This window comes from Pelmatolapia mariae, linkage group LG4 (genome assembly GCF_036321145.2).
Source record: "Pelmatolapia mariae isolate MD_Pm_ZW linkage group LG4, Pm_UMD_F_2, whole genome shotgun sequence".
In the NCBI taxonomy this organism is placed as follows: domain Eukaryota; kingdom Metazoa; phylum Chordata; class Actinopteri; order Cichliformes; family Cichlidae; genus Pelmatolapia; species Pelmatolapia mariae.
In genome coordinates, this window is record NC_086230.1 from 21284270 (window position 1) to 21296820 (window position 12551).

A 12551-nucleotide genomic window follows, 5' to 3' on the forward strand; every position below is an offset into this window, starting at 1 on the left:
TAAACACCGTACCTTTAAAAATTATTCTCTATCCAACTACATTTCCCACAGTCCACTGTTTAAAGGTGGTTCGGTGGGCATGCTTCATAATCGGGTCAGCCAATTATATACCTTCACTAACGAGCGCGTACTTCGAAATGTCGTTACGTTCTCCAATGAGCGTTTAATATGTTACAGTTTTATACCGTCTGACCAATCGTCGCGAGCGTTCTTCGCGCTGACCAATCAAATAGCTATTATGTTGAATAAAGGCATCATCAGTGAGGACCAATCAGATTGAACGTATAGTTTAAACGGTGAGCGCGGGCGGTCCTAGAGAGCATCTTTTGGGGCGGGTCCAATAAGTGAGGACGCGTGCTTGGATTTGAATTCAGGCAATAGTTAACAACTTACGGAGACATTAGTCAACTATCACAGCAAAACAGACACAGGAAACAACACTGTAACACTGCCTATTTCGTTTTCTAGTAATTAGTGTGAACATTTGAGTGTGAGTAACATTAGCCAACATCGCCTCGTATATAAATCGCTACTCAAGAGTTGCATCTACAGTAAGACATCGCTGTTTGAGGAGTGATCCCTGTACTTGCAATGAAAGCAGGCGGTAAGTACTTTTTTCAACTCGTTCTTGCTAACACCGATATATGGAAATTACTATAATATGCAACAAGTGTTTGCGGTCTTACTTCAGAGCACTGAAGTTTGACACAGTTAGCATTGGTGATTAGCTGCTGCTCACCACAAACGTTAACTGGTATAGCCTCCGGGAAGTAATGGTAAATCATATTGGCAATATATCTATAGTGGTAAAACGTCTCTCCTGTTAACTTTGTGAGGATTTTGTGGTCATTGAAAAATAAATACTTGGCGTTAGACTAGTTTGAATTTGAAACCTAATTGAAACTCATCGTTACTACTGCCGTGGAACTTACAGGAGGGAAATTTGGGCGCTCACCGACTTTGACTTTCCTCCTTCAGCTGCTCAGTTCACCGCCGTTAGATTTTTAACATCTGCAGAAAAAAACATTAGCATTTTATGTGTTTTAATACTTTTAAGGTGATGATCTTTCCATTAAGTTAAACATTTTCCCACTCACTCACAGAGAGTTTGAGTAGACCACCCGTAGATGCCTTACGTTAGTAGTTTTGAATGTGGAGCCATGCAACCTTCATCTTGGAGTGCATCACTGTATGTCTAAATCAACTTGACCTGCTTCCAATGAAAGGCAAATATTAGTTTGTCATTAATGTGAGAATTAGTTAGCCAATCTTGCACTTAGGTGTGAAATTTTAAGTGATTTGTGATTTTGATTGTGTACATTCCTCCCAGTGCTGTTGCTTGCAGGGTGAATATGAGAAAGGTGCTCAAGTATTGAAAACATTTGATGTGTTAAAATTGTGTAATATATGCAGTTCCTCTTTGTTTTTTTCTTTCAGTTGTCCACTGCCGTTGTTCAAAATGCTACTCGGTTCCAGCACGGAAGCGGGTACGTAAGCGATCTTCTGGGATCACCTTGCTGTCTCTTCCTGAGGAGGTTCTTCTCTGTGTGCTCCAATATCTCTCTGCAGAGGATCTCCTTTCTATCCGAGCTGTGAGTAAAAGTGCACACTCTGACACAGCTAAACTCTTTATTACCTGAGATTTCTCCTCTGCTGGGGTTCTAATTATTTTTCTTATTTATTTTTTTAAATGCCTGTTTCAGGTTCACTCTCAGCTGCGGGACATTGTTGACAACCACTCTAGTGTTTGGGCCAGGGTCAGTTTCAGAGACACGTGGCCATCCCCAAACACATTATGGCTTTTTGAAAGGTACACCACCTACTGTCAAAAGTGTACTTATATATATGTTGTTTGTCAATTTGAGTCTTTACTTTAAATTTTGTCTTCCTTTAGAGCTGCTGACAAAGGGAATTTTGAAGCTGCTGTGAAGCTTGGAATTGCATATTTATACAATGAAGGACGTAAGTTGTTGGTTGGTTCATGTTAGAGATTAAATGGGGAGTCATATATAAACACAGGTAACATAAAACCCTTTAAATAATTGAACTAGTTGATTAAAAATGTGCATCCTCTCTCGCCTTCAGCATTGCTAAGTGACGAGGGCCGAGCAGATGTGTGTGGTCGAAAGGCTTCCCACTTCTTTAGCCTCGCAGAGAGCCTGCGCTCCCTCACAGCAGATCCCTTCATCTGGGTGTTCATCCGTCCGCCGTGGTCGCCCACCGGCAGCTGCTGCAAGGCCGTGGTGTTCGATCACCTCAAGGCTGAGTGCGCTAACAACATGGTAGGCTCAGAGTTCCTGTTTGACCAGCTGGGGTGCAAATTTAATCTCCATTGATGTCTGATTTGGTCTTAAAGTAATAAGTTGGGATTTTTCTTAAATCATTAATTCAGACATAAAATACTACATAAAAATGTATCATTTTGCAACATAAACTCATATTTGGTTAGCTTGGAAGGCTGCCTGAACATCCTGTCCCTAAAGCTTGGCTTCTGTTCTTCTTAGTTGACTATGATTTACAGTGCCATACACTGCATGTGCAAAACTGTTCACCAATCTGCTTTTGTGATTTTTCTGCAGGAGAGGAGGGGTCCCCTGTTGCATTGTTTGGCCAAAGTTTTGCAGCTGTTTGAGGTGAGTGAGACTGTGGGGGGCTATATCTCAATCCAGGTGTGGTTAGACCAGTTTCTATTACCCCCACCCCCTCACCAAAACCTAAAACTGAGCTGATGTCACAGGGGCTGTTGGACCAGTTGGTCATTAGCACCACAGATGGAATAAATCCCTGTCATGCAGCTTCTGTTGTCTTACAGGCCTTGTTGTTTCTTCTTACTCACAGCTTCAGTATGCTTTGTTATTTACCAATGTGACAAAGCAGAACTATGTCACGAGCCTTCATATGTTGCAGAGACAGCATGCGGCAGACAGTTTACCTTTACTGCTTTCATTAACCTTAAGGAACTGTGTTTTATTTGTCCAGGATGATGAAAAGCGTTCAGAAGCCATATCCATGCTGGAGGAGTCGTCACAGGCTGGCTGTCTACAGAGCTCATACCTGTTGTGGCAGCACAGCCGTAAGGCAGCTGTGAGTCAGGTTCTTTCATTACCGTGTTTCAAGATTTACTCTCAGAAGCATGCACCTTTGGTGAAGACAACTGTTTGTTACAAAGTCAGTCAAACGTAACCAGCTAGCATAGTAAATGCTTTACAGATTCTAGAAAAGATTCTCATGTTGACTCCAATCATGAGCTTACTGTTTTGGTTTTTTTGGTGTATGTGTTTCAGATTGCAGATCCAGGAAGGTACCTGCAGTGTGTGCGAACCCTCAGGGACTATGCTGGGAAAGGATGTTGGGAGGCGCAGGTACGTGATTGAGGACAATTCACCAACTTTCAGTTGGTTTCTTGTGATCGGTTTTCTCTGTCAATCTGTAGCTTTGTTCTCTCTTTGTACTCCCCTGTGGTGATACAAAAAAAGCAGCAAATTGCTTTTCTTTTGACAGCCTTTCATCTGTCATTTTCTTGTGTCATTTCTTGTTTTTTATTACCCGGGCCTACATTTCTCCAGAGTTGGAGTTGCTTATTGAAATGCTATCAACTAAAGTCAAGAGGGCTTGACAGATGTTGATGTACTTTCTTTTTTTTTTTTTTTTTCTTTCACCCCACTGAATCACAAAAGTATGACTCAGCTAAATCCCAAGGTCTGTAATTACATCAGGAAACTAATACAGTACTAAACATTGTTGTTGCCTTTCTAGCGTTACATAGCAGCAAGATGTCAAGCCTTCTTGTGTAATTATTTTAGTGCTTTGTCTTCTTCCCCTAGTTGTCCTTGGCCAAAGTGTGCAGCAGTGGCAATCCGCTGGGTTTGGAGTCGAAGGCCTGCTCGGATTTAGTCGCCCAGCTCTTCAGCTCCTGTAATCCAGCATCACGGCCCTCATCTCAGGAAATCTTGAAACAAGGAATCAAGGACAGCATGAGGTAGATCGACCAGAAGCAACGTCATGATTTTACTGTCTGTTGATGAATATCTCTCTAGAGTCCCTGTGATGACTCACTGCGTGCTGATTATCCTCCCCTTCTTTAATGACATTAGTAAAGGGATGACACACCCCGGCAATAAAAGTTACCACATCGATTCGAGGTAGATGTGACCGAGTCTGATGTCCTGAGTTAACTTGAATTGCTGTTACCAAGTTTTAGAAATGCCACTTTCTGCTTTCCAAAGCCACCCAGTTTATATTCTTAAAAGGTTTACGATATTAATTATTATTACATGGCAACTTGGCACACTGCCCTAATGCACCTGATTTTAAATTTTTTGTCTGCTTGTCTCCAGGTACATCCTGGTGGACTGGCTTGTGGAGGTGACCACAATGAAGGACTTCACCAGCCAGACGCTGCATGTGACTGTAGGCTGCGTGGACCGTTATTTGGCTTTGCGGTCTGTCCCCAAAGCTCGTCTTCAGTTATTAGGAATCGCCTGCATGGTCATCTCCACAAGGTAAGGATGCACACATACCATGGTTTTTGTTCGTTTCTGAATTATTTATTTATTTATTTAAAAGGCAAATATTTTGTAACATTTTTTTTTTTCCTTTCCAGATACATCAGTAAAGAAATCCTGACCATACGTGAAGCAGTTTGGTTGACAGACAACACCTACAAATATGAGGACCTGGTTCGAATGATGGGAGAGGTCATCTCTGTGCTGGAGGGAAACATCAGGGTGAATACAACGAGCATCGTTTGTTTAGTGTATTGTTTAGTATTTGGTGCCAGTGAAGGATTTCCCGACCCTCTTTTATGCAAAGACCAATGCTTATGCTTTGCAGAGCCCCACACTGCTGGACTACGGCGAGGTCCTGCTCTCTCTGCTCCCTCTGGAGAGGCGAACCACTCACCTATTCAGCTACATCTGCGAGCTATCCCTGCTCTACTCTGCTCTAGCCACACCGCCACCTGCTAAACTGGCCTGTGCCGCACTGCTGCTCACACGGGCATTACATCACTATGGTAAACACACTCGCTCATACACACTCGTACAACGTTCCAGCCTTTTAACAACACGGTGTAACTCAAGAGTCTTTTCAAACAAGCCGAATGTACAGGTTTAGTTTCGTGTTAAGTTTACCTTCACCTTAAATTATGTCTGTGTTCTTCCTCTCTGCAGCTCCTCTTTGGCCCACCTTGTTGGCGGATTACACAGGCTTTTCCAAGCAAGACATTGTTCCCCTTTCAGTGCTGCTCTATGTCAAATGGTACGTTTCTGTGTGTGTGTGTGTGTGTGTGTGTGTGTGTGTGTGTGTGTGTGTGTGTGTGTGTGTGTGTATGCGTATGCACAAATAAACTCCCTCACATCACATCACAGTCTGCCATGTTAGATTCACAAAGCGTGCATGTGCCAACACAGTGAGCTCTAAAACCTTCATTTTATGGGTTCTTGTCAAATTATCAGCCACGATGAGCTCATCTCACCTCTTTAAAAGAAAAAAATATCAGAGCAGCCATGACTTGCACATCTTAAATGCTTCAGATCATAAGCTGCAAGTATAATAAGAAATATAAAATGGGCATGTCTATTTTGTGCTGTTTGCTTTACCTTACTGTATTTGATTAGTGGTTACTTAGCGCAGATCCTACTAAACCCTGGGTTATACTTGGTTACGGACACGGACAACTGGAGACCTGACATGAGTGTTATCATTCCTGTTATACTTCTATGAAGCCTGCTGCTTGGGCACATCTGTAGTTTTTTTTTTTTCTTCATTGTAATGTAAATTCTCCATGGACTATACTGCACACTCAAAAAAAAAAAAAAATGGAAAGATGCATGGATGTCTCCTTGGACCCTCCACATTCCAGGAACCTGTGAACTCGTGCACATTTAAAGTATAAAACCAGATTAAGTCTTAGCATTATCTGGTGTCCATGTAATTGTAACTACAGATGTAACCGCATAAACTTTACTGGTTCAACCCACCGACACAGGAGCAATCTGCTTAAAGCCTTGGTTATACTTTGCACGTCTGTGAGTCTGCTAGGGCCTGATATAAAGGTTGTCATGAAACTGTTGGCGCGAGGGTCCGTTCAGGTATCCGTGTGCTTAACGTTTTTTGTGACCGCATGGCTCGGCCTTTGCATTACAGAGGCTTAGCAGTACAATGCACTTAACCCCATGTGTACCAGAGTAGGTGGACAAAGTAGTACAACAGGAATGCTTACTTAGCCATCGTGTCTCCAGCTCAATAAACAATAAAAAACATGGACGTAGCTTCCACGTCAGAAAAATGAAACCAATGTAGAAATGCCTTAAACTTGCATTCTGCTTGAAGGCCACCAGATGGTGATAGCTGAAGTTGCAGAAAGACTTGCGGACCAATAGAAGTCTGTAGAAAAACAGCTTTCTGATGTGACCTCTGTAAACAAGTCTGATGGATTCGGTCGTACATTTTGGGATAATATTAAATTAAAAAATGAAGTTTTTTGTAAATCTTGGTCATACCATCTTTCATAATGGAGGATTATCTATGGCGTGAAACTGTACACTCATTGGCTAATGAGGTTTCAACAACAAGTCATCAGCCAATAGATGCACAGTTTATGCTCACCTTTGGGCTTCAAAACGGGACTTCGGAAATCAACGAGTAACATCACAATAGCTATGTCCATATTATACTACATATACATATACTGTCTATGCGCCACCTGTCTGCGTCTACAGCAGAGCATAATCATGGTTTTAGTATGCAGAAATTGCTAAAATTCCAAAAATTGTGCACTTAAAATGTAAATAAACAGAATGCACTTATTTTCAAATCAATAAACCCGTATTTTATTCAGAATAGATCACAGAAAAGAGAGCGAGAGAGTGTGTCATTTTAATGGAAATATTAGCTCATTTTGAATTTGATGGCAGCAACGTGGCGCAAAAAAGTTTGGATGTAGGGCAACAAACAGCTGGGAAATTAAAGTGGTACTTAAAAGAAACGTTTTACAATTAATTATGCTAATTGTCATCTGGACAGTAATATGACTGGGTTTAAGAAGGGGGATCTTCGAGAGACAGAGTTTCTCATGACTAAAGATGAGCAGAGGATCCTCAGTTTAACATTGTGGAGACTTCAAAAATATCTCATCATGTACATCATAATCCATATAATCATCCAATATGAAAAGATCCTGAGAATCTGGAGAAATCTCTGTGCACAAGGGCTCTTTCTTCTTTATTTTCTTTCTTCTTCTTTTTTTTTAATGGCTTTGTGAGGTTTTCACATCATTGCATTTAATTTCTAATTGGGGTTGTACTATACTCTTACTCGCAAAAACTGAAGCACGAATTTCTTGCATGGCCTGTTTTAAATAGTGAGCCATATTATTAGTCAGTTAATTCTATCAAAATGCTCTTTTTGGAGCATTTTAATAGCACAAACACAGTCCAGAAGTCCAGTTAATGGATGCAGTTTGTGGAGGTGAAGCCTAGTATAACAAATGCTGCTGCTATGCCTCCAACTCCAGCATGGAGGATGGGTTTGTTTTTTTTCTTTCTTTTTTTCTTTAATAAATCGCCCCACAGTAGGGTTGTGATGAAGGAAGAAACTATCCATAGAGGCCTTAACAGTTTTTTCATAGGGGGCAGTAAATCTGCTTTTAAACTTTAAAATGTGATATTTTAACAAGAGGAGCCTGTGGGGACTGACTTGTTTTTTTGGAGTCATACTTAAGTAGAAATTAGAAGAATTGCAGTTTTTGGCACTTCTTTATTGGCTTGACTTTTCAGCCCTGGAGGCTGCCTCTTGCATGTAGCTTGTTGTTAATTACAGGTTGTTCGGCTGAGGGACTTATAACTCTTTGTGTACTTAAGAAATTGTTATTGTAAAACAAGAAGCAACGCTAAGTTAAGAAAAAAAAAAAAGGGGGGGGGGAGAATCAGCATTGGCAAAGTAAGCAGTGGGCTAATGTGCTGACTGAAAGCAGATGACCAAAACTTCCTGTTTTGTCTTTGGGTTATTCTTTATCAATGCATTTTTGCATTTTTTTTTCTTTTTACCAGCTGTCATGATAATTGGTGGTTTCGATATTACAGTTTGTCTATGTTAGGAGAAAAGAGATTTACCTGCATGCACCTAAACCCTGCTCAAATGTGATTGGTCGATGGAACTCCAAAACTACAAGCAGACTGTAAAATTGCTATTGACATGCTCCCATGGCCAATAATCTCAGTTTCTCTCCTTTTATTGGATCTCACAAATTAATAAAACAAATGCCTGTTCAGCTGTTTATTTACAGCTCAGCAGCTTTACAGAACCTACATTGTAGAAGACGAGCCAAAAATGTATTTCCCCGTTGCCTCACTGTGCTTTCCTCGATTGGAAGATAACAAGAATTGATTGATGACTCTGGCCAAAGAAAGTGATTGGCCGTGAGGGTTTTAAAGCAAAAGCAAAGTGGAGAGAGCGCCAGAGTCTTATAGACAGAGGGAAGCATTTGGACTATTGATGTGGAGGTGGTTGGATGCGGGGGTGTGTGTGGGTGACCAGTGAATCAGCAACTGAGTCACAGAAACGTGCCTCAGGGTGAGTCACTTTGATAGGTGAGCATCGTATCAACAAACTGTAATTCGCAGATGGACAAGTAACAAGATTTGTCCCCAAGAGATGATTAAAGTGTTGCTGCAAGTAAACTGGATCATACTCAGTTTTTGGTTTTTTCCTCTGCTTCCCCGTCTGTCTGTCTGTCTTCAGTTTCAGTCAAGATGTTCCCAAAGATTACAGGCATGTCTCTCTCACTGGTGTCAAGCAACGGTTTGAAGACGAGGCCTACCAACACATCAGCAAAGATAAGGTACTGTGCTAGTATTATTATTAATTGTCTTGATTTTATAAAAAAGGGTTAGGCATGGTTAAAGCATATCTTGCTGTGGTTTTTCTGAGTGAATTTTTTTCCTCCCCTTCATGGTTTCAACAAGGTGATGGATTTTAAAGAGCTCTGCCAGATCTTGGAGATTCCTGAGGTGGCGCCTCAGATGGAGCCTCCCAGTCCCACTGGTCAGCCAGCGGATATCCATACCTTCCTAGCCTCTCCATCAAGCGACAGCAAGAAGTAAGCAGGGTCTGAATGTGTAGAGACACATCATTAGCTTTTCTTCTTTTTTTGTTCAATTAATGAACTGAACAAATATTCATGTTTTTATTCCACCTCATGTACTATAATTTTATAAATGTGGCCATAATTGTGAGTAATGTGGCATTTATTTTTTTCTTTCCATGACTGTGAAAATTGGTACTAATTGGCCACCCAGTAAAAACATTTGCTGTGCAAATGCGCAATGTACCCTGTGCGAGCAATCAAATGATTTTAGATAAGTGTACTGACTACATCAGCGAAGACCGTGGAACAGTTCCTATTAAAGCTCCAGTATGTAACATGATGTGGCATGTGTAGCATCCAGTTTTGCATCATGCGCACGATGTATATAGAAAATCAATACAACCTTAGTAGAGTGCTGGTGTGATGGGATTTAGGACATGCGGAGAATTGAGACACGCCCCCGCCTCTTTCCTTGCTCATTTAGCAGCTCTTATCGCGGCTGAGTCACCTGTGTGCCGTGGCGAACTGACTCGTGAACCATCTTGACCAGAAGGTGTTTGTTTTTGTGCCATCTGCGAGAAGTTCCCGTGACTCACAGCAACCCCTCTGCTTGCCCCACTGTTTTTTCCGAAGGAGACGCGATGACAGCATGCAGGCGCACCGAGGCAGCTTTGTGGCCACCCCCACTGCAGAACTATCAAATCAGGAGGAGAAGCTGCTGGGCGACATCCTGGATTTGAGCCTGGACACTTCCTGCTCCGGTTATGAGGGGGACAGGGAGGAAGAAAGCGAGGGAGAGAGAGAGGATGATTGTGAGTATGAGGGAGGGGTAGGGCACGCTTAATGCAGTGCTGATTACCAGCAGGCTCAAATTCTTTAATGCATTTAAATGAGCTAAACTATATGAAGAGGAGAATAATGCCTGAGTTCATCTTCGGTAAGACATAATTTAGATGGAGATGACTAAGCAGCACTTATTATTTTTTTTTCCCAATAGGTTCCATGATATCCATCAAGCTGGATCCGCTTACCGATGCAGGCGAAAGAGGGGAGCACTGCCGAGCTCTGTCCAGTGATGAGGACAGCTTCTGTGAAGCAAGAAGGGAGGTGAACAAGGATTCCCAAGGCCAAGAGCCCGTTTCCTTCTCTAAAGACCTTCACAGTTCAGGATATTCCTCAGTCCAGAGTGTAAGCCCCTCGTCTACATGCTCCTCCTCCTCCTACTCATCGTCTCTCAGGGCTTGCACATTAAAGACCTTTTCCACTTCTCTGGGTGCTGCTTCTTCCAATGCCCAACCAGGCTTCCGCCTCTTAGTTCCCATGCAGAGGCCTCGGGGCACATCCAGCAAACAAGTAAAGAGGAAGAACACAGCGGCTCACAGTGGATGCGAGGTGGAGAGAGAAGAGGAGGAAGAAGAGTATTCTGCCAGTGCAGGTTTTCTGAGCCTATAGACCATGGTTATTTCGATGGCCTCAGATTTTTCACACTTTAAAAAAACAAAAACAAAACAAAACAAAAAAAGACCTCCAGCACTTTTCAATATTGCAGACTGACTCTTGTCAGTCTGCACTGGTCTGTCAATCACCACAAGATCTAGAGACTTGGCTCAAGGAGAAGTAAGGGAAAGACAAACATCTGTATACGAATAGAATAGAAACATGCCTTCTATTGTGTTACATTTCATTTACATGTTTACAGGCTTGCAGCAATTAAATACCTCCAGTAAACAAAGACTCACACTCAGCTCTGATACCACTGGAAAATAACTTGCCTTTCCTCAGGACCCTGGTACAATGCTTGCCATTTCAGCTATTTTTACAGTCTCCTACAACGACCTATCTCAGATCATGCTGGATAGTTGTAAAAACTGAAACCTCATGGATATGTTTTGTTTTGTTTTTTTTGGGGGGGGGGGTTGTATTGTTTTGGTTGCTGATATGCACTGTCTGTACAAGAACCAAGCTTGTATTTTGGTGAATTTCATACATAGGTGACCACTGTCATCTACTTAATGGATCGTCAATGATTGTTTGCCTTCTCGTTCACTTTTGTTCCTTGCCAAAGGTACTGTGGTGGTGTCTGTTTTACTTGTTTCAGGGGCATCTACCTTCAAAGAAGCAGAGCTGTGAAATGACTCCTTTGGTGAACTGCATCCTCTGTAGTCTTGTAACTATACACCAGTTGTGCTGTGTATAAATTTTTATTCTGTTTTAATGTTTTGATCAGTGTTAAGACCTGTAACACACTAATCACATCAGGTGGTAAATGTTGGGTTTTTCATACACTATACATTTGTGAAGTTTTGCCAATGACCAAGAACCACCAGCCGAACAACTATTGTGCAAATGTTTGGTGTTGCGTGGTTGTAACTTATTTTTGCGCAGACGTAACGCAGCACCCAGCGCAACACGGAACTCTAAGATGATGTGAAAATGTGCTTTACTCACTTTTCTTTCTTTCTCCGTCTGTATAAGGTCTAGCACTTTAATTATCACAGAAGGGAGGGTGGTTCAATCAATGTAACAACTTTCCACGCTTGAACAATCAGTACTAAAGTGGTTTTTAATGCATTAGTGTTTCTGTCGTTGACGCAAATGGAAGGTTTTTTTTACACTAAACAAGTTTTTGTTTTTTGTTTTTTCTTTCTGGGGTTTTCACTGAATTTCATCCCTCATTCAGGAGGACAAATACATGATGTTGAAAAGATTGTGACTAACTGTAAATACATTTTAAACTGTTACTTCAGACTGGTTATAGCCTGTGTTGTTGGGTTTTTTTTTTAATGTACATAGTGTTTTTATGTATAAATGAGAAAAAAGAACAAAGAAAATGCCACTACTTGAAATTTTATTTGCTTCATTCCAAAAAAAGGCAGTTTTCTTTGTGAAATCGTTTTTAGTGTGTTCTCAGTAGACATTTGATGTGAATATGTACTTTTTTTTACTTTTTTTTTTTCTTTTTTCAAATAAATCGAGACATCATGGTGCGTCTAAGTGTCACTTTTGAAGCACTGCACATGTGCACAGTAAAATCTTATTTCACATTATCTAGATCTGGGTTGGTTGTGCATTCTTTTCCACTCTAGCTCCCAGCAAAAAGATGGTAGATAACAGTGTAATAAGGCTTGTATCGTTCTAAGTCTAGGTGCGCATTGAACGCAGCAAGAAATTGGCCCCCACTCACACACTACTCAAGGAAGAGCAAAAACAGGAGTACCTTTTAAAGTGCTACTCAGCCGTTTATTTGCTTCAGCTGTGAGCAATGCCAAAATAATATACAAAACTCCCTAAAGGTTCCTATGCTTCCCTATATAAAAGAAATCAAACCAAAAGACAATTCACTTACCTAACATTCTAAAAGGAAAAACAGGAGAAAACTGAATCAACAAAAAATGGCTTCTCACGCCTACCAGGCAGTGAACAATATATACACAGTGAAAAAAAGGTACACAAATGCTTCTTT

The 12551-nt window shown here is 41.3% G+C and overlaps 1 protein-coding gene across 1 annotated transcript; it reads left to right on the plus strand.

Moving 5' to 3' along the window:
- Window positions 1–428: 428 nt before the first annotated feature.
- Window positions 429–11917, plus strand: ccnf (cyclin F). The gene is made up of 17 exons (XM_063470646.1): window positions 429–604; window positions 1438–1592; window positions 1704–1810; window positions 1895–1962; window positions 2086–2282; window positions 2580–2633; window positions 2980–3084; window positions 3285–3362; window positions 3825–3979; window positions 4338–4502; window positions 4604–4727; window positions 4834–5014; window positions 5172–5259; window positions 8743–8842; window positions 8967–9100; window positions 9722–9900; window positions 10086–11917. Exons 1-17 carry the CDS (start codon window positions 592–594, stop codon window positions 10538–10540), a joined length of 2358 nt encoding a protein of 785 aa, XP_063326716.1. The 5' UTR covers window positions 429–591; the 3' UTR covers window positions 10541–11917.
- Window positions 11918–12551: the final 634 nt, after the last annotated feature.